Consider the following 21,631-nt stretch of genomic DNA (forward strand, 5'->3'; position numbering starts at 1 on the left):
AGGTTGGCTGCCCCTATGGAGCTGCCTGAGATGAAACTGTGTCTGTCACTGACATAGACAAATCCCTCGTAATGAGGTGAAGGTAGAGCACATTGCAGGCTGCTGGGCTCTCTTACAGTCCTGGCCTAAGTGTCCTGAATCTGGAGCTCATGCTTCTTGCCAATCTAGAGTTAATTAATTTGAAGTCTCTGAGCTGGCTTGCTCAGTTCTATAACCATGAATCTTGTTCCTGAAACTCCAGGACATCTAAGCTGCAGTTTATCCCTACTGGTTCCTGTTTTCTAGGTATCACCTTTCTGAGGAAGGGGAGTGGCTAGTGAGAGAGCTGGGCTTACCAGTGGAGAGGGCAGAGGACGGTTCTGTGTCTTGGCAGGACGTGCGAAGGATACGGCGAGAAACCGCGAAGAGGTGAGGGAGCCAAGCTTGAGAAGAGCCTCCGTTTGTGTGAAAAGGGAGTGGGGGTGGGAAATGGGGGTGGGATGCGCAAGCCCTCCGATGCACACGCTGTGCCAGTAACAAGGGGAAAGGAGAGCTGGTACACACAGGAGTCTTATGTCCAGAAAGAGGATGCTGGTGAAAGAGGCAAGTCAACAGCAAAGGCGGGAAACCATTTTCATCAGTAATGTCTAGAGAATCAGGCAAGTCAATAGCTCTCTCAAATGAAATTGGAGGCCAAGGGCAATTTTAGCTTTTGTGAAAGGAAAGAGACAGCCATGAAATAGTCAGGCTTTGGTCAGATTTCCCAACCAGCCTCTGCCAATGCACTTTAAACCTAATCTGCAACATTCCCTGCTATTGCAATCCTGGTCTTTCCTCCTCCTGTCTGTCCCCACAACTCAGCAATGCACCTCAGTCCTGACCTGCAGCATCCCTGCTTTTCCAGCTCAGAACCTCTATGTAGCTCTGCTGACATGCTTCTTCCGCAGAATCTCCTGCTCCTTTAGTTAGGGGCTTCCCTTCCTGCCAGTCTGCTGATGTGTCATAACCCTAAGTCAGCAGAAGTGAAAAGCTAGTGCAGCTGAGCCCCTTATTATCCATAGTGAAACTCATAACCGCTCTGACCCCAGTGCCTCTGCAGAGACTGTTCTGTGACAGGTTTCTGGGGAAAGATGTAGTGACACTTCTATTCCCCACACCGCAGGTCGCACAGGGGAAAGTGGGATGTGGTATGCCAGCGTGTGTGGGCTGGAGGGACTGAGTCAGAAATGTTCAACAAGCTGGAAAGCATTGCTATGTCTGCCTCACCGAGAACCCCTGTGCTGGGCTGCTGCATCAGCAGAGCCCTGGAGCCACCTGCGGTCAAGGGCGAGGTAAGAGCAAACCCTAACCTGACTCACAGCTCTGACTTGGCCCTGCAGAACTTCTTGCTTTTGGTGATTGTCAGTTTGAATGAGATGGCCTTGGCACTCCCAGCTAGCGGCACTCCATGTTGCCATGCTGGGAACTGGAGTCCAGACAGGCTAACTTTGTGGGAGTTAAGTGACTGCATCCTGCTCTATTCTGTTCAAAGTACGAGTGGCCCTGGGACTGCTGGCTGGTTACCAATACTGCCCTGGATTGGGAACAGTTTGGATCATCCTGTGGAACCACAGGTTTATTGGTGCTCAACCTGTATATGTTTTGGCGCTGCTGTAGTTCTCAGTAGCGTTGCCCTGCACAGTGATGCACAGCAGCTTTGCTTGAAGCTTGTGCTACAGCAAAGAAAACATTTAACTTTTAGGATAACACTCTCCCCCGGTACTCAGCATATGCTCTTGAATCAATTGTCAGAAGCTGAGTTACAGACTGAATCAAAGCTAGGTTCTTACAGTGCCTGTCATACCCCAGCTGTCTCTGCAGCTATGGGGTAGACAAGGGGGTCTAACCTGCCTTCACCCTTGCACCATTGACGTCAAGGAAGTCACACAGTGTGTGGGCAGAATTGGGCCCTAGTAATTTAGGGCCTCTGTAGTCAAATGCAACAGCAGCAGTTCAGAGTCTGCAACATTGCAGCCACTTCCCTTGTGGGAAGGAATATGGTCAAGACAATGGGATTAGCCCCAGTGCTTTCTAGAAACGGCCACAGGCATTTTCATTTCCCCCCAGAACAGCCTGTAATGGGGTAGGTTTAAGTCTCATATGAAGGATGGCATCTTCAAAAGTGCAACGTGCACCTAGTACTGCTCTGCAGTGTCAGTACTGGGGATGAGTCCCAGTCCTGGTGAAACAACTAAACCCCATGGTCTTGTGAGTGGGAGTAGTGCCTGCTGAACCCATTGACACCATAGAGGCCTGTGAGAATGTATCTTATCCTCAGGAATAAGAGAACATAACAGGAGTTCAGCATACTCACCAGCAAGTAGACAGCTGCAGTAACTAGTTGTAAATGGCTCCTTCAGGGGTGAGGCTGCTTGCTTCTGCTAGATTTAAAGGGTCAACACCCCCCGAAAAGCATGCTGGGAACATGCTCCTATAAAAGGGCAATTTGTATAGTGAGGGTTGGTTAGCATCTAGGAAATAACAAAAGTTGTTGCAGTTGTATCCTATCATTCTATTACAGTGCCCTTCTGTAATTATGTTCAACTGGTACATAGATGTCTTGCACAGGTTCTGCCAGCAAAGTTCTGTTTCTCTCCAGTGGATGTGCTTGGGGTTTTGGGTTTGTTTTTTTTAATGGGATTTTGTATAGTCAAACACTGCCCCAACAACACAACCCTTTCAGGCTTGTTATCACCAACTCTTCCTATCGTGTGACCCAAGGGAATGTGCCTGCTTTAGGAATCTGTTCTGGAACTCTTCTAGCTTCTGGTTTGTGTTTCTTCCAGTTTGTAACCAGCAGAGTGAATTGGGTGGTGCAGAGCTCAGCTGTAGATTACTTGCACCTAATGCTAGTATCCATGAAATGGCTCTTTGAAGAATTCAACATCGATGGGCGCTTTTGCATCAGCATTCATGATGAGGTGCGCTACCTGGTCCAGGGTGAAGATCGCTACCGGGCAGCCCTAGCCCTGCAGATCACCAACCTCCTAACACGGTAAAATCTCTTTTAAAAACAAACAAACAAAAAAAACCCCAGCATCATTCTAACCATGCTGCTTCATAGGGGCAAAACTGCAGGGCATGTGCTTCCTGATGGGACAGAATAGGCGGAAAGTGTTGGTATGGTAGGAAAGTTAAGAAACAGTCCATCACTTAAATGATGTTTTGTCCTTAGTGAATGTGGAGTTGGCCAAAAGAGTCAAGTTAGCAGCACCAGAGACCGAGTTCCTTTTCATTCACCACCCAGGCTAACACAGGCAATTACAGATCAAGCTTCCCTCTTCTTGTGGGCCTCACTCCTGATCTAAACACAGATCTATAAAGCGAGAGGGGCAATCAGGCTTTGTAGCAGTCAGTCCTTAACCACTCTGCTAACAGAGGCAAATTGGGGTACTAGGATTTTGATGTGAATACCCCCACACACACACACGCACCAATTTCACACAGCCCAACAGCCCTTGGGTGGGAATTGAACTAGAACCTAATGGCTTTTAAAGTTCTAAATCTTGAAGGCTTGTGTGTGTCAAAAATCTTCCCTTATATAACTGAATGCAGAGCAGTTCAGCTTCATGGCTCTCCTAGCAGGAGCAAGAATGTATGTCAGTACCTGCAACACTGCTGTGCCAGAAAATGCTCCTATGCTGCTCCTAGCACACGTGCACGTTAAAGCCCTGTACTGCCACAGCAGAAGTGACTCCTTCCTGGCGCCTGGGTCCTGCTACTAGTAGCTTTCCATTGTGTGGCTACACTGGTCACAGCAGTGAGGCAGCTCTAGTGATTCAAAGCCATGTGGCTTTTAATCTGTAGTTTAAAAATTAGTTTTGAGGTAATAACTTTACACGAGTCCCCTTATCAGCACATCCCAGCACTGTTACAGTGAAGTAGACTAAAGCAGAGCTGCTTGCTCTTGCATCTAGTTAAGTATGCCAGTAAACACAGCATCTCTGTGCTCATGCCTTGGCACCCATGGTTTTGCACCATCCATTGGTGGCAGTGGGCTTCACGTTGGGAAAATCTCTCTCACATAATCCTCCCACGGAGCGAGAGAGTGTAACTGGAGTTAAGTGTCTGGGTTCTTCCTTTCTTAGAAGGGAAACTGAACATGCCTTGGCTCTCTTCCTCCCACCTCCTCTTCAGCAATACCAAAATCCTGTTACTGAGTAGTTATAAAGCACTTTACATCTTCAAAGTGCTGTGCAAATAGGATGTAAAATCTTTAACAACCCACTAACATTCTTTGAAGCTGCTATTGCTGCAGGCAGGACTAGGCTTGATTAAAGCAGAAGTTCTCCCCCTTCTGTTAGAGGGTACCAAGCTTGTTGCTAACTGTGAAATGAGGGTCCTTGCTACCTTTTAAAGCCTGATAGAACCAGCTCTACAGCCACTGGGAGCATCAGCACTGAAGAAAAGCTCTTGGAAAACCAGCTGTAACACCCAGCAATTGCCTTGTGGTGGTTGCTAGTAGAATGAGCCTGCCTTGATGAGTCTCCCACCTGCCAGGGCAATCTGAGGATAAAGGGTCCTGGCCCCTGTGTCTGAGTAAAGATCTTTCCCATGATCTGAAAGTGGTGGTGGTTATAGTGAAGAGCTGTGACAAAGCACTAATTGGCCCACTTGCAGATCTGAGGGTAGCTCCTACAACAGAGCTCAAATCCGCTGCCCACCATGAGAAGGGAAAGACTCTAAGGATAAGTATTTACATGCAGTGGCTCTTACTCTTTCAGGTGCATGTTTGCCTACAAGCTAGGCCTACAGGATCTGCCTCAGTCAGTGGCTTTTTTCAGTGCTGTGGATATTGACCTGTGTTTAAGGAAGGAGGTGACCATGGATTGTGTAACTCCATCAAATCCAAGTGGTCTGGAGAGGAGATATGGCATCCCACTAGGTAAGTATCATTTCACACAAGCTAGAAGTGAGAAGCAGATTATAGCTTATTGAAGCATGAACAGCTAATCTCCATATGTAAGTAGCAGCACTTGCTAAATGCTGTCACAGAGCTTGTTCAGCTAGGAGCTTTATGATTGAGCATTGCTCTGTCGCAGTCACCTGATAGGTACAAACTACTTACTGTAAAAATACAAAGCACAAATTCCCATAAGGCTCTGTACAAAGACCATGCACTCTGAAAATGACCATGTATTTGCTTGTACCATCTGTTAGGACGTTCCTTTCTCAGCACCAAGGCCAGCCTACATTTTCAATCCAATGGCACTAAATGTGGAACTCCCAGCTAAAGCCTGTTCTATGTGTAAATTCTGGGCCAAGTCCTAGAGGACTGCCACCTCCCTGCTGGGTGATGGGTTTGCAGTAACATTGTGCAAACTCCTCGCTTGCTGTCTCTGTCACCCCTACACGTATGTCCACATTGGAGCTGGAGATGTAGATTCTAGGTTGAGTAGACATACCCATGCTATCTCTGATCAAGCTAGCATGCTAAAAATAGAAATGGAGCCACAGCACCATAAGAGGCTAGCCAATCAAGTATATACCTCAGGTCTCAGATGACTGCATTCAGCGTGACTAACCCATCCTGCTACCTGCACCCACATTTCTATTTTTAGTGCTCTAGCTTGTGAGCTAGTGTGGGGGGTATTTACACTTGACCTGAAAATTACATCTCCAGTGTAAACACATCCTAAGTCTTAGTCTAGTGCTTTTGCCTTTCTCCCATTGACTGTTCTTAGCACAGCACAGTCTTGTTGAAAAAGCTGCAGACAATTCAAGCTGAAGTCATACTAGTACCCACCAATTCAGGATAAAGTGATACTTACTCATCACTTGACAAACATCTTTTAATTGATGCAAATAACTTAAGTAGCAGCTATTTAAATACCTCCTGAAATGTGAGACTGTTCTTTCAAGTAAAGAACCAACTGCCTAATTCTAGGAGCATAAATGAATAGGCAATTAGAAGTGTGAGTAGTTCAATGCATGACTTTTAAATAATACCCCTTTAAACAACCTTTATTGGTAAAGCTTAAGCCAAAGTGCATTTCAGGAAAGGCGCAACAAGTGAACAAGTCCTAGTGGTAGGAACCTCAGTTGACTTCTCTCCAGGACCATGGACCAAAGCAGCCAAGTGCATTACAGCTAAAGTCAGCAGAAAGAGAACACTATAGTCCAACCTCAGGAATATTAATTAACTGCTCCTTTTTTCACTGTACCACCATAGTTGGATTCTCTATTCCTATCTTTACAGCCTACAGCTGCAGTGATCTTGTATTCACAGAAGGAGCGTTAGGGCCTTTAAAGCAACAAAACAGTGGAAAACATGGTGTTGGCAGAGGTCTCTCACTTTTATGCTGTGGGCTTTCAGAAAGTGCCCAAGTGGAAATAATTTAACTGTCTTTCAGGTGAAGCTCTGGATATATATCAGCTTATTGAAATAACCAAAGGCTCACTGGAGAAAAGAAAATAGAGCTGGAGACAACCAAACTGTAAGACTCTCAAACAGTTTAACTTATTGGCAGGGAGTGCCAATGCTTGTGATCCTTGCAAGGACAGGGCTCCTAGTAGTGAACCAGCCTCTGTGACAAATCCTTGTCTTGCTCTAAGAAGAAGGGACTTGGCTGAGGGAGAGGACTCCATTGAAGCAGCACATTCTAATGGCAAAGGCAGCTCCCAGAACAGAGTCCGAACAGCCTACCCAAGGCTGAACTTTTAGCTGTAAAATACAAGGTCTTGCACAGATTGTGCATCACTGGGCCAGCATAGCTCAAGCAGCGTTCATGAGTACTCGTTTTCCATTGCCAGAACAATTTCTTTGTAGGTACAGTTGTCCATGGAATTGCTGACAGTCTGCAACAGAAAAGCTGTGCTGGGTGAGCGTTACTCTGACAAGAAGGCAGGAGCTCTATTTTTTTCGTCGTCTCTTCTTTTTGGGTTCCTGGCTCTCAGCTGGCTGTTCTGCTGCAACTGTCTAGGGGAGGAATATCAATAAAAGCACGAGTTATGCTACTGAAAAACAGGCTTATGTGGTTCTAACCCAGTAGTTTATCTACTTCAAGAAACCACTCACACAGAGTGAGAACTAGCTCTGTTCTTTCCACATCATGGCCAGTATTCCTCACGCAGATACTGCTAGAAGCCCCATTAATGCATGCTTGTTTTATCTGGAAATTGGACTGAGTATAAGCCCTGAGACAGTAGCCTCCTTATTTTGTTTGTAGTGTCTACCCCAAAAGGTCCCTGACCACTGTTGTGTGACAGTAGATCCCTAAGGGAACAAACAGATTAAGCCTCGAGGAGGCAGGACATTCTAGCACTCTCACAAATGCATCAGTCAGATGGGAACAGATTCTGTTCCTGTGGAACTTAAGGAAGGCCAATATACTACTCTGCCTTCAGCACTGGAAATGAGGAAAATGTCTTTTATTTTAAACTGATTCACTTGAATTGGTACTGGCATATTGAGTGAAAACTAGCTCAGGGCAAAGTGTTGGGCTAAGCAACACAGTGTCACGTTACAGGGATGGCAGAGTTGGGTCTTTACCATTTCACTCATTAAATGGGCAGATAGTAAATTAGGGGTTCCCCTTTAAAGATGGAACTAGGGCAGGCTTATTTGACACTGATTACACACACACAAAGCCCAGCCTCAGCTGGATCTCAGAGAGTGGCCTCCATAAGCCCTGGCACTTGCTCTTGTGAGACTTCTGACCTGGTCATTGTCTGGTTCATTTTCAGCATCTTCAGTGTTCTTCTCCTGCAGCGCACTCTCTAGTGTGGATGCATTGATGCGGAAGTCCCGGGAGGTGCTCAGCTTCATGTACTGCATCAAGTTCACCTACCGTAACCAAAAGACAATGAGTATTTCAAGACTGATTGCTAGGAGAGAATGCTACAGCATTAATACCTGTTGTAGTGCAGCTTTCTACCATTGCCTGCTCCTCCAACCTAGTGCCAGGGCAGAGTCCTAGCTCACCTTCCTGCCAATAACAGTGTGTGACTGGCAGTCTAGGCGACAGACTGATGTTTTCACACTCCCTTTCTTTCATCCTGGGTGTGTTCAACATCCCCTGCCTGTACTTTCAAATGGGAAAAGCTACCTACCTTATGGGTTTTTTAAGGGGGTGAGAGTAGGCAGGAACCCTAAATGTGTATATTACCCTGATGTCATCTCAGCTGAGAGCCTTGGCTAGTGTTTCTTTCAGTGCAGTTGAGATGAATGAGCAGAGCAATGGCATTAACCCTTTCAGTTTCTATTCAACAAGAAAATACAAAATGGCTAAGTCATCAGAAAGCTTGTGCTTCTCCAAGTGCCTGCATTGATGCCAGCTGCCTGAATGTAACATCAATTTAGAATAGAAAGTCAGGCCAGGATTTGTGAGAAAGTTGCGATGACAGTGAATTTCTTCTATGACCAGTTGCATTGATAACAGCTGTAGTAACATTCATTTAGAAAACCAAGTAGAGGTACAACAGCCTTTCACAGTGATGTTGCTTTGCTGTATGTAGGTCATCTGTCCTTCAGCCACGCAGAGCCACAGATTGCTGCAGAGGAGGGCAGATTACCTTTGACTTTTTGGAGAGATGGATAAGAAATTTCTCATACTGCTCTATAGCAAAAATCAGGTTTGGGATTGGCTTAGTCTCCCGAAGCACCTTGGCCTGTAATATGGAAAAAAAAAAAAAAAGGAGGTTGGATGTGAACACTGAAGGCTCCCATAGTAAACTTAATGCAGTGTGAGCAGCCCAGGTATGTAACAATGGACACGTTCATCTGATCCTCAAATTGCACACATCAGCCTGGATTTCTGTAACCGAAGGGAAGAGATTTTAAAACCTATTTACCACAGTTGCCAATTGCTTAAAGGTATTATACAGGACTCCACTTTCTCATGTCAAGGGACATAGTCATAGAAATGGAAGGGACCTCGAGAGATCATCAAATCCAGCTCCCTAGGCTGAGGCAGGACCAAGTAAACCCAGATCATCCCTGACAGGTGTTTGTCCACCTCCCTTGGAATTAGAAAGTTCTTCCTAATAGCTAATCTAAATTTCCCTTCCTCCAGATTACATCCATTACTTCTCATCCTGCCTTCAGTGAACATGGTGCATCATTACTGTAATTCTAGCCCATCTCTGGTTCAGACAACCCCAGATTGTCAGTGAACGACTTCAGTACTACACCACTGACACCATCCCTTCCCCTGTACCAAGTATCAACTCCATACCAAACCTCGCCAACTTAGGTTCAGGATTGTTTTTAAACTGACTGGATCAGTACCACCTTTGGAGCAGGTATACCATGGTACTTCTATTCTGACCATTCCAGAGCTGGGTTTTTCCATTTGGCAGCACCCATTTCCTACTCACTGCATTTCTGCTCCATTTATTTTCTGTTATGACTTTCACTTCTAATAACCAACCAGGAGGCAGTATCCAGCTCCAGGTAAATCTGCTGTTCTTAGCAGCATCACTTTACCTTCAGGGAGCAGTGAGGAAGTCATTGTCTTGGCTATCCTCACTGCTTTTTACCAGCAAAGCACTGGCTCACTTGAATGGCACCGGAGTGTCTGAAATTTGACCAGCTGTAAACATAACAGTGGATAGCAAAATGCTTTGATGAATATGAAGGGTCACACACCTTTAAACAGTGTAACTAACCCTCCAGTTCCCATTCACACTTTTCCAACTCAGTCACTTGCAATTGCAATTATTGACCTCATTTAGTCAAATGAAATGCTCCATCTTTCTCAGGAAACTCCAACCGCACAAAGAGCCCATCAGCACATTGAAACAGAAATGTGCTAGTATTGCCAACCCCAAATGCTCAAAAAAAGAAGAGTCAAGCATGAGATTTAAAAAAAAAAAAAAAGCTGTTCATGTTGCCTTGTTTTTTGAGCCTTTAGGGTGGCACTGGGGTTGCATTTTCAAACTTTTCTCCACAGCCAGGAGGGCTACAAACTTTGTTTTTACTTAAATGAAAGCTGAGTTTGTGGTGTATTTACCTGCCTGACAGAGACAGAGCTTTAAGAAAACACCAATCATCACAAGCTTCGTAATAAAATCTCAAGAATCGACAACACTGCTATTTCCACTGCATGCAACCAGATTCTAACAGGGAGTGAATCAAGCTCACCATGACTGTAGCAACTGCAGCAGTTTCATCCTCTCTCTTCTTTTTCTTCTCCCCTGCAAAGCTCAGGCTTTCACTGTGGATGTTCTGAAGGAAGAAAGCACAAGGCACAGCATCACAGGGCTAGCAAGAACAGCCCGTAGCCAAGTCATGGCAGACAAATGTCTTCTCTATGTGGCTAGTTCAATGTTTACAGCTCACTGAGGGATTTGGAAGTTTATAAAAGTGAGAAGCTAACAACACTGCCAGAGCCAGGGACAGGTGTTCATGCAAGCTTCTCCCCATCCCTCCCCCAACTCTGCCAACATAGCTTAAGTATGAGCTCCAGCTCCCCCTGTAATTCCAGCTCTGGTCTCTCCTACATGGCTCTGGCAATGCCCCTTGGTCCTGACCTGAAGCACCCCTTGCTCAACCATACATAGACATATCTGTCAAAGAACCTTAATCTTGACCCATGGCATCACCTTGAGCAGAGATTGCCAATTATATTAATGTATATGGTGTGTGGCTGTGTTGTAGTTGGAGTCTCTCTTCCATTTGCTGTTAATAGTAATATCAAACTTGCCCAAAGAAACCACGTCAGTATCCACACATGCATATAAATATAAAGTGATATAATACATGGCTTAAAGACCAGCACGCCAGCCACTTCCCTCCCTTTCCCAAGCTGAAATCAATATTCTTGCTCTGTCCGTGCAGAATTTTAATCCCTTCGTTACTGAAGAAGAATGTGTCTCTTGCCATGCTTATATAGGGTAAGATGAAGCTTGGAATGATCGCAGCCTCAAGCCACACCATGGAGAGTTCAGAAATACAGGCAGTGCTGATTTTCTCATTGTTCCTGATACTCTCCTTTATGCTGAAGCATGTGTTTCCACAGGAAACTTAGCCCACTTACCTGTACATACGTGATGAAGGCGTAACACTGTGGAGTCAAATGGGAACCGGAGAGCTTCACCTATGAAGGAGCAGAGATACCAGTGTTATTCCTGAAACAAAGAAGTGCGTTTATCCCTCAGCATAATAAGGTGGCACTCACCAGCTTTTCCAGCCTCCCTGAAATTGTGCCCAGGCCACTACGGCAAACTTGGAGATACTGCAAGAAATACACAAGAGAGAGTGAGCTTCCTTCAGACACTTCCATTCGTCCCCTGAAACTTGTCTTTCCAAGCAAGGGCTGGAGACAATTCACTCTGTGATATTCCTTGTCCCACTGAGCACATGGGAGAGGGAATTCAGATGAAAGCAACATGAAAGGCTCCCTGTACTGAGAGAACTAATTGCTTCCCCACTTAGGGGGCAAGGGGTTACCCTTCTCTGATGCAGTCACACCTTACTTGGACTTGGCAAAGTGAAGTTCCTGTCCTGTGCAAATGTTAGGAGGCAATGGAGGGACTGTGAGCAAGGGGAATGTTCACTGCAGTGCAGGCTAGATCAGTGTTTCTCAACCTTTCCAGACTACTGTATCCCTTTCAGGAATCTGATTTGTCTTGTGTACACCCAAGTTTCACCTCACTTAAAAACTACTTGCTTACAAAATCAGACAAAAATACAAAAGCGTCATAAGCACACTATTACTGAAAAATTGCTGACTTTCTCATTTTGTCTGTATGAAATCTTAGTTTGTGCTAACTTTACTAGTGCTTTTTATGTAGCCTGTTGTAAAACTAGGCAAATATCTAGATGAGTTTATGTACCCCCTGGAAGACCTCTGCATACCCCCAAGTGTACAGGTACCCCTGGTTGAGAACCACTGGGCTAGATGTTTCTGAGGTTGCCTTTGGAATAACCATACTGCACTGTATGAGTGCTGATAGGAAGAACCTCTGCAGCCCACACTAGTTAGGATGGAAATCACAGGAACTATCAGGGTGTAAGCTGGTCACCAGTGGGACAAAGGAAGCATTCCCTACACATTATGCATGTCACTACTGCCTAGGGGCATAGGGAATTCTTTGCCTTCCTCCAAAGCATCATCTCAGACTAAATAGGCCATTGGTCAGTCCTTATGTGCTAATTTGTTCATCCTAGGTGTCAAGCCATGGATGGGATGTGGGGGGGGGGGGGTTGCATAGTATGAATGACACATGGTTCTCCAGTGAGGGGCCTGCAAGATTACAAAGCATGCAAGAGCCACTCCCAGCCAAGGGCAGCATAGCTCTGCCCTTACCTACTAAGCAGGAGAGAGGCACCCTTTGTCTTTGCTAGCCGCTGCCACCACCTAGAGGCTAGGAAACTCCACCTAGAGGCTAGGAAACTCGTATGCATGCTGCCACTGGAGGAGGGTGAGGACTGGCATGATTACATCACATTGACAGTCCCAAGCTGCAGATGAGGAAGAGTATGTGTGTGTGGGATGAATCAGTGTAATGACTGACAACTCTTACATTTCCCTCCTGGGACCAGCACAAGGGAGGTGCCTTCACCATCTATGTCAAGAAGCCATCTTAGTAAGTTGGCTGTTCAAAACAGTGAAGTGTTTCCTTGCTGCCACTGTTAGCTTGTTGTGGGGAAAGGGCAGAGATGTTTAAATCCCATCCTGCCAGTTCACCACAAGAGCACTCACGTGTTTGATGAGGGAGGTGAGAATAGTGTAAGTCTTGCTCAGGCTTCTCAGAAGAGTGTCCACGCAGCTCCCAGCAGGAAGGGCTGTTTGCACCAACTCATGGTAAGCCGTCAGCAGTGTTCCCAGTTGCAGGATTATAGCCTTTTCCAGAGACTGGATCTGGCTTGATGCCTGAGAGGAGTCTTCTAAAAAGAGAAGAGATAGGTACATCCACAGCACATACACACTGAGGCTTTAGGGGAAGTGAAGTAAAAATCAGCACAGATTTTGCTAAAAGTGGTGCTAAAAAAGCCCTCACTTCTGCCCTTCTCAGAACTAAAATGTAATATGCTCTGGTCAGTGAGCTAGCAGTAGCCCCTTGTGCCCTACCATTGGACATATAGGTTCAGTCCAGTGACCCTTCCTGCTCCTCCCCACCACAATTAGACAAGCAGCTTTCTCCTGAAGTCACATGCAGCCTGCATATATTTGTCCCAAAACCCAGTTCCCAGCAATCAACACAATACTAAGATGGCAAAATACAAATTTCCATCTTCATGTGAGAGGAGGGCAGGGAGAGAGAGAGGAAGAGTATGTGTGTGTGGGATGAATCAGTGTAATGATTAACAACTCTTACATTTCCCTCCTGGGACCAGCACAAGGGAGGTGCCTTCACCATCTATGTCAAGAAGCCATCTTAGTAAGTTGGCTGTTCAAAACAGTGAAGTGTTTCCTTGCTATCTATCTCTCTGTCTTTCTTTTGTGGAGCTCTAAGGCCATTGCAGAGCAGAGGGCCATTTCATTACCTGGTATCTCCAATACCAAGTGGTTCTTAAGCTTTTTGATCAGCCAATCCACCTCTTCAAGGACCTTCTCTGCTTGAGCCAGGACCAGCAGCTAAGGAAAAAAGAGAAAGCAAAACAGGTTTTTGGAACATAGTTTATCACATTAGGAGTTCTGCAACCCACATGTACCAAGGTGAGTCTTGGCCCCAGGTGCATAGTAGTAGCAGAGACTAGGTCTTACATATACTGTTCCAACTCACACAGGCTGTAGGGGCTGCTGTCTTGATGTTCACGATAGCAAAATGTGATGGATTCTCCACTTCCATATCCTGTGGGGAAAGAGAGGCTCTCTGATAATCAAATCTTTGGATTCAGTCACATGCTACATGTATTTGGGGCTTCTTCCAGGGATGCTGCTCAGACACACTCCACCTCAGCCTTTGCAGCACCAGGAGATGCTAAGCTTACATGGAGAGCTGGGGTTCTGGCCCGCACCTGATCTATGTCTCCAAGGTGAGCATGGATATCCTGGGCGAGCTCACGCAGCAGGCCAACAGGGCTCTTGTAGAGAACGTGGAGATTGAAGAGCAGGGTCAGCAAACCCTTACAGCAAGGGGCATCCTCTGCAAGAAAGGAGAGGAAATGACAGTCATCAGGCATGACACTCCACTGGCTTTTCAAGGACTGTCAGTCATCCTGCTAGGATGAGATCGAGCATGCATTTTACTATAGCCTACATTTCAGGAGAGAGAGACAGCTTAGGCGATACAGAGACACACTGCATTAAACCCTTGTTAAAACACTGTAGTTACAAAAGAGGAGCTTGGAAGTCAGGCAATTTGCAGTTAAGGTTCTACAAACAGCCTTAGCTCTGACCCTACATCCCTGCCCAGTCCCCTTAGCTTATGATTAGTCAGATCAGGAAGTTAGAGACATGAGGTATTTCAAATAATATATACTTCAAGGGGGAATGAGGTAGATTGGACCCTTCAGCTCATAGGGGAATGGTGACTAGGAGGCAAATGCTATTGCACTGCAAGGTAAAAGGGGAGATGTTGGAATTTCTAGTCATCAGCAGGTTTCAGAGTAGCAGCCGTGTTAGTCTGTATTCGCAAAAAGAAAAGGAGTACTTGTGGCACCTTAGAGACTAACAAATTTATTAGAGCATAAGCTTTCGTGAGCTACAGCTCACTTCATCGGATGCATTTGGTGGAAAAAACAGAGGGGAGATTTATATACACAAACAGAGAACATGAAACAATGGGTTTATCATACACACTGTAAGTCATCAGCAAGCAGCTGAGTGACCATAAGCTGGGACACCAAGTCCGAGAACAGTGGCTATCTTTACAGAACAAAATCCAGTCCTGGGCAGCTGAAGAGGGGAGGGAGGTGAAATGAAAGATACCCACTCAACGTTCAGTTTGCTAGCGCCACAGAAGACAACTTTAAAGTGGCCCTAGCACATCCCATACTATTTTCTGCAAATCCATTGCATTTGTCAATAAAACAAGGCTTTGAGCTTGAACCCATCAAAAGGATGAATGGAAGAGGAACTCGGAGCACAGTATCAAAGGCCCAAATTCAGATCTAGTGTCAATGGAGTTGCATCTGCTCACATTAGTACCTCAAGTCTGAATTTACTCCAAAAATCTTACTCACCCAGACTGTTTTCCTTGCAAATCTTGACTGTCCAAGAGAACAGCTGTATGAACTACACAAGGGAAAAAGGGTTTTACATGAATGCAGTCACAAAGACAATGCTAAACTGAAGAAAATCAGTCTGAATTCAAGAAATACGCTCAGCATAACGGTACGAATCATCCATGGAAACCAACAGCGGCACCTCTAGCAGAAAGATGCCCAGACAGGGTCTGTGGAGTTCTACACCTAGTGAAGAGTGATAGATGCTTGTTTCAAGACGATGCATTGAGGGTCTGTGGTCTCCCCTGGACACAGCCTCTTAGTGAAGAGAAGAGTAACTACAGTCTACTCCATTTACTCCAAAGTAGATAAGGCCTTCATGTTCCTGGCAAATTTTCAGTTTCACTGTTGGCTGGGTAAAATTTGGTCTCCCTTTGGTCGCCCTTTAAATGTTGTATGTATGTGTTAGAGGGGTTAAGCCCTCAAACATTCTTCCTTGAAGAGATGGGGCTAGAGGGGCCCCCAGTGGATCTGTACCCATATAGAAGAAACACCACAATTTGGCATGATTAATAGCTACTAGTCAGGAGGCCAGATAGCAGGGATACTGTAGTCCAGACTTGAGGTGTGTGTGGGAAGGGGCCAGGACTTCTGCAGAAGGGCAGGGATTGCTGCAGGTCAGGATTAAGGTGCACTGGCAGAGCTGTGCAAGGGGTCTGGACTGGCACAGCAGGGGGAAGGGGGCTGTCTCTCTGTCACGACTGGACAGCACCCAGCACAATAAGGGTAGGGGTTCTAGGTGGTAGCACAATACAAATAATAAAGGAGAATTAATAGAGGTATCGCAGGGAAGCGTGTACAGCATCTGCCTACATTATGGCTCCAGCCAGTGCTACTGCTCCCTCATTAATTTAGCCTTCCTAAAATGTGTCATTCCTGAAGACATTCAATATTGTAGGCTAAAGTTTGGCTGCCAGTTATCCTGGCAGCGTTTGATGTGCTTGCAAGCACAGAGGGGAATGAACAAAAATCTTCCCGTCACCATCTGGGGATCTGCAGTCAAACCAAGCTGACTACCTTCTCCCCGTGTATCATGGTTGTTCAGACCCACTAGTGCCAGCACCACACGCATTCTCACCAATCACTAACAGCTCTGCTAAGTACCTGTGGAGAGGAAGGCTCCAGTAGCTTGGACAAAGTGGAGATAATGGTCACAAGTGATAGGGCTTCCTTGCTGTTGAAGTCATCGCCAGCACTGCTGAGCTGGTTCACCAGAGACCTCTGATCATGGGAAGGAAGGACAGAATCCAGTACATATGCATGCCTGGGCCATTTTAGGAGGCAAGTAACCAAAAGCCTCTGAGACTGGGGCATGTAAAGAAATCAGCAGCCCCCACCCCCTGCATAGGCAGCACAACACTGAAGGAGAGCAGAATTTCTTACAGAGATAATCAAGATGCTTTTAGAACATATCTGTGAGCATCTGATTTTGTTACAAGCTGTTAAATAACAGCTAGTTTCTACTTTAGTGAGGCTCTTACAATATTCACTGAGGTGTGGATTGTACCTTTGGTCCCTACAGTTGCTTTCTTATGCACCGTACAGACCACATTAAGGGAGAGATGCAGCTCCTTATACACACCCCGCTCAGTCCCTATATGCACTAAGTCTTACTGAGCTTCCTAACAGATGTGAAATTCTTCTGAAGGTGCCAGTGAATCACTCAGTGGGACAGTCACAGGACATTTTCTTTTCAGTTGGTAGCAGGCTAATAGCCTAGGCAAAACATCCAAATTAGCTCATGCTTTGAGACCACTCGCTACCCACAGTGACATTTCTGCTGCTTACCTGAAACTGTCGGATCTGAAAGGCAGCTTTCTCGGTGACGTTAATATCGTCCTCTTCCTCTGCATCATCATTAGCAATATCTGAGAGAGAGAGAGAGAGAGAGAGAGAGATGATGAGTTAAGTGCTGAGTCCAGCATACAGGATTTAGTACAGACACATACGCAAGCATGCACGCACATTCTCCTTTGCGGTGGTGGTAAAGGCCACAAGTCTGAGGAAAACATACTGGAGAATTGTGGAGGGCAAAAAGGATGGTTCAAGGCAGGATTTCAAACAGGAAGGTACCATGCCAAACTTCCAATCATGCTCTGCCAACAGAGATTATTTGCTTGCTTCTATTGAGTCCTTACATCTCTGGGACTAGCTTGAAGCAAAGAAAGCCAGCTGGAGCTCAGTGACCAGCATCACTTCTGAATGACATGAGGTCAACTTTCTCCTTATCGAGAGGTCCTGTGCAAAGCCTCCACAGCACATCTAGCCCCATTAGCGAGAGACCAGGACTGAGCAGACCTGTTTTGTCACAGCCAAAGTGCCTACCCAATGCCCGTAGAAACTGTGGGATCTTGGACTTGTAGAGCTGTTGCACTGTGTTAAATATCTTCAGCAAGCCCTCCAAGCACAACAGCGAGATGCTCTTGCCCTTCTTCTTCCCAGACTCTTCAACTGCAGTTGGAATTGAAGTGTATCTCCATAACAGGACCCTGTAAGGGGTGGGTGGGGAGTTAGTTCACATGTTCTAGCATAGTTGGTTGCATAGCAGAAGAACTGGAATAGAATCAGTTCTGGACTCTACAGGCTGGATCTTCTTTTAGTACAATTGAACAGGAAGAGAGTCATTTTAAAGGCAGAATTCGTTTTGATACAAGCTTCACAGCCATTGTTTTCTATGCATTCTTCCTCTTTGACCCATCTGATCATTTTATTTTTCCTTCTCCCCATGTGCCTATTTACCTCCTGCTCCTACTTCAAATCCCTCTTTAAAAACTCACTCCCTTTCACATGGCCTTCCCTCCCTCACTGACTCAGTGTGCCCCCTCCCCACGTCTGAACCTTTATCACTGGTGTCATATTTATCAATTAGACTTACGTAACTTACCACAAGGACTTTGTCTCCTAAAGTTTGTGTTTTTGATGGGCCAGATATCTGTATTGGGCTCTATGTAAATAAGGTGGTGAATGTACAGAAAAGAGAAACTAAATAGAGAAGTCTTGAAGAATGAGAAGGGTTTGGTCTGAGGGGAACCTGTAATGTAAGAGTCTTCCTGTTCTCAACCATCAAGAATCTTCTTTCCCCTTCTTCCAGCCATCTCTCTCTCTCCACACAATCCTTTACCTGCCATGATGACCCTTCTCTGGTTTATCTTAAAGCCTGATCATGAAAACCTCTTTATTCAGATGGATAGTTTTTAGCTAACATGTGCAATTCCATTGGCTTCAGTACAACTATTGACATGGGTAAGAATTATTTGCACAAGGAGGAGTTTGCAGGATCAGACAGAGACTATAGGTTCTTTAGAACTGAATGTGTTTCTTCCTTTCTTGATGTTTGTGTAGCATGTAAATTTATATTACACAAAAGTGACTTCTAATCAGAGTGGTACTAGATGGTCATCTACTTTCTACCATCAGAGGAATGAGGAAGATACAGGACTAAGGCTTTAAACTCAAAGGGAAACAGCCAATGTTTGGCTAAAAGTGAACTCCTCTTTCACACGTAACTATTTCAAACTGTAACTGGAGCAGGGTTCAAACTAAATTGCCTCCCAAAGGCCTGAGAAGTCTGGTATGTAGCCATTCTAGTTTCCTACTGTGAGTAACAAATTAACTATCAGAAAGGGACTGGGAAGCTCGGTTTTATAGGGAATGGCTCTTCCATCTCTGTCATTATGCTACTTGGTTTATCACTCACTTCGATGGAGAAATCAAGGTGTCTGCTGCTCAGATGTCTCAGGAACACAGGAGGCAGTTTTGTTATAATTTGGTGCTAATTACAGTTTCAAACAATTGCCACTGACTATTGCCCTTTCAGACTTTTACATGAGAGTTTCAGGTGTTTAAAAAAACCCCAACATATTTGCAGTCCAGCATTCAAGTCTCCAAGCTATACAGCAACTCACCGAGTAATTTTGCAGAGGGTTTGGAACATCTTCTCTGGATTCTGGCCATCAGGTCCATCTGTTTGACCCGTCTCCTCCAGCTGTTGCACCTTCTGCAGTGCTACACTGACAGCGTAACGCATGAATTCACTGCTGGAGCGCAGAACAGCCAAGCTCTCCTCATGGCTTTGGGCACTATCCCTGAAGAGTCATATGAACATTTTAAAAACACCTCTGAGTCTAGTAACACACATTAATGTAATGCAGAGGGCTAACCTATAAACATTTCATCTTGGCACACCAAAGCTCACCTGTGTGGCCCTGTGTGGAATGTAACTGTGTATCTACGCAACTGTTCTTTTTTAAGATTGCCACATAAATGTGCTTCAGAATCTGAACTTTCATTTAAAAGAAATAAATTGAGTCTCTATCTCAACAGCAAAATTCTCTCCAGGGAGGAAGCAACATAGTCCAGTTCTTCATTTAAGCCACTTGGAGCAAATATCCAAAAAACAGAATTTTAACAGCCTCTTCAACCTCACTCATATCCCCAGTTGAGTACAAGTGGCAGTCTGCTCAGTAGAGGCCAAGAGCCAGAACAGCATGGGGTGCTGCATGTCAGGACTGAGGGTCACTGGTATTCTGAGGGTGGGGGATGGCCTAGGACTGGAACATCAGAGGCCCTCCAGGTCAGCATTAAGGGGCACTGATACAGTTGAAGTGTGGCCCAGGAAAGGAGTAGCAGGAGGAACTACAGATCAGGACTGAGGGTCATGAGGCTGCATGGGGCCAATCTGCACAGCTCCAGGCTGGTCTGGAGAGTGCTCCAAGTGTACTGGGTGCAGAAGTGACATGCTGCACCCCCTGTGTGTGTGTGCAGTGTGTACTGCTCAAAAAGGTAGGCAGCTTACAAACACAACAGAAGTGAGTTTAAGGTAATATACAAGTCAGAGATAAACAGGCTGTGACAGTTTCACCTGAACAAAGCTGTGAGCAGAGTGGATATGAAGCTCATAGAAAGGAAGCTTCGGGCTGTTTTATTGGCCAAGGATAACTTGTTCTTCCCAGCTTTTTCCTTCAGGATCTCGGAGAGTTTGCTGTAACACTTAAACAGGCCTAGAACATCCTCAAACTTGTTCTTGCTGCAACATCACAAGAAGGTGGTAAAAAAAACTGCTGATAATAGAGACCAAAATGCTACAATTTCTTCATGGGAACTTCTATTAATCCAGTTAGATAAGATACTTTCCAGATGACATATGACGCTCCCTATCCTTCCAATACACAGCTCAGGTCCCACCCAGTCCATACTGGCTTGGCCACTTCCCTTGTTTCAAAATCCTAGTGAACTGTGATAATGACAAGTACAAGATGTTCAAAACAAAAACTCTCCTTAAGGTTAGGTGTAGATTTGCACCACGATGTGCAGGGAATGAGCTATGAGAAGTCATTCACTGTTCCCCTGTTATAGTTGGTGGCGCTGTGCTATACTTGCAAGGTACACTGAAGACATTGTCCCAGACATACTGAATAGCTAATGAATTCCTCTTAACTTCACCAGTGGGTGAGCGTTCTTAAGGATAGGACTTGACACCTTACCTGAAATTCCCTGTGTTAAAGTTATACTCAATCAGGACCTCACAAACTCCCATTACCAAAATGGCATAGATATTGTTCTTCACTCCGACGCCAGAAAACAGAGAAAAGTCTGCTGATTTATCCTAAGAGGCAAAATGAAGACATGAAAAACCCTTCCAAAACCCCACAGGAATCAAGAATCTTCCTGCTCATCTGGCCTTGCTGAGCAAATCTGAATTACCAGTTCAAAGTCCTCCAGTTCACTCTTGATCATTCGCCGTGTGATAGAGTCCAGCATCTCTTCAAGGTCTTGTTGGAATCCCACATAGTCGCCATCCTCATCTTCTTCTTCCTCAGCTTCGTGGTGCAGCTGCATGGTGCTTTTGTACCAGGCTAGGCAGTGCTGAATACAGCTGAGCAGATGGGCCTGAAGAAAGCAGTCACACAGGATATTATAATTCACTATGCTAACAAGGGCTTAGCCACTGGGATCATTCCAAACCTTCTAGCTGGATAGAGGGAGACTGGTGCAATGGAACAAGATTCTCCACAGCAACAGGCTGGACCACTATAGCCAGAGGCGGAAAAGCCACAACAACATGCTTCAGAAGTTCATAAACCTATGGGAATGAGTGTTTCTCACTCATAGCTGAGGCTTTAAAACAGAAGTGATGTGGTCCCATAACCTCATATCTGAACTTCGAACAATGCAATATACTCTGAATTCCAACAGAGGATCCCTCTGTGCAAGTTCTCAGCTCACCTACCTCATTACCTGCAGTCCTACATCATAGCTGCCACCCATTATCACATGGCTTGCTGTTCAACCTATATCTGAATTATTTAAGGGATATTAGATAAGAGTGTAGACAATAAATTTCAAAGGGGTTTCTTCACCATTTCTGAGGCTTCTGGTCTCTTCCCAGTCACACCTCCCTCAGCATGGAATGGAAGATGCTTCAGGAAAAAAAGCTAAGGACTGGATTTGAATTTGGCCCCTTTGAAACCCTGTGAATTTTTCGAGATCTCCAATCTG

At 45.4% G+C, this 21,631-nt stretch overlaps 2 protein-coding genes across 10 annotated transcripts in view; one reads left to right on the forward strand and one right to left on the reverse strand.

The window, feature by feature from the left end:
• Positions 1–6,983, forward strand: part of POLG (DNA polymerase gamma, catalytic subunit) — a 28,918-nt gene extending 21,935 nt beyond the window's left edge. For all 5 annotated transcript variants that reach the window (XM_043494186.1, XM_043494188.1, XM_038419488.2 and 2 more), the window contains 5 exons: positions 286–408; positions 1,142–1,310; positions 2,805–3,013; positions 4,743–4,903; positions 6,372–6,983. In XM_043494186.1, coding sequence (XP_043350121.1) covers positions 286–408; positions 1,142–1,310; positions 2,805–3,013; positions 4,743–4,903; positions 6,372–6,436 — 727 coding nt within the window. In that variant the 3' untranslated portion in view covers positions 6,437–6,983. The remainder of the gene's footprint in view (positions 1–285; positions 409–1,141; positions 1,311–2,804; positions 3,014–4,742; positions 4,904–6,371) is intronic.
• The window catches only part of FANCI (FA complementation group I), a 40,305-nt gene continuing 24,640 nt past the window's right edge, over positions 5,967–21,631 (reverse strand). For 4 of the 5 annotated variants that reach the window (XM_038419480.2, XM_038419479.2, XM_043494183.1 and 1 more), the window contains 18 exons: positions 20,837–21,022; positions 20,617–20,738; positions 19,995–20,159; positions 19,039–19,218; positions 17,459–17,622; positions 16,922–17,001; positions 16,238–16,354; positions 15,092–15,143; positions 13,925–14,052; positions 13,690–13,758; positions 13,451–13,541; positions 12,666–12,850; positions 11,139–11,195; positions 10,998–11,057; positions 10,103–10,186; positions 8,533–8,628; positions 7,679–7,804; positions 5,967–6,937 (listed from right to left, as the gene is read on the reverse strand). In XM_038419480.2, the coding sequence (XP_038275408.1) occupies positions 6,872–6,937; positions 7,679–7,804; positions 8,533–8,628; positions 10,103–10,186; positions 10,998–11,057; positions 11,139–11,195; positions 12,666–12,850; positions 13,451–13,541; positions 13,690–13,758; positions 13,925–14,052; positions 15,092–15,143; positions 16,238–16,354; positions 16,922–17,001; positions 17,459–17,622; positions 19,039–19,218; positions 19,995–20,159; positions 20,617–20,738; positions 20,837–21,022 (2,028 nt within the window). In that variant the 3' untranslated portion in view covers positions 5,967–6,871. The remainder of the gene's footprint in view (positions 6,938–7,678; positions 7,805–8,532; positions 8,629–10,102; positions 10,187–10,997; positions 11,058–11,138; positions 11,196–12,665; positions 12,851–13,450; positions 13,542–13,689; positions 13,759–13,924; positions 14,053–15,091; positions 15,144–16,237; positions 16,355–16,921; positions 17,002–17,458; positions 17,623–19,038; positions 19,219–19,994; positions 20,160–20,616; positions 20,739–20,836; positions 21,023–21,631) is intronic. The other variant, XM_038419481.2, reaches the window with a different exon arrangement.

This window comes from Dermochelys coriacea, chromosome 10, assembly GCF_009764565.3.
Source record: "Dermochelys coriacea isolate rDerCor1 chromosome 10, rDerCor1.pri.v4, whole genome shotgun sequence".
Classification (NCBI taxonomy): Eukaryota; Metazoa; Chordata; order Testudines; family Dermochelyidae; genus Dermochelys; species Dermochelys coriacea.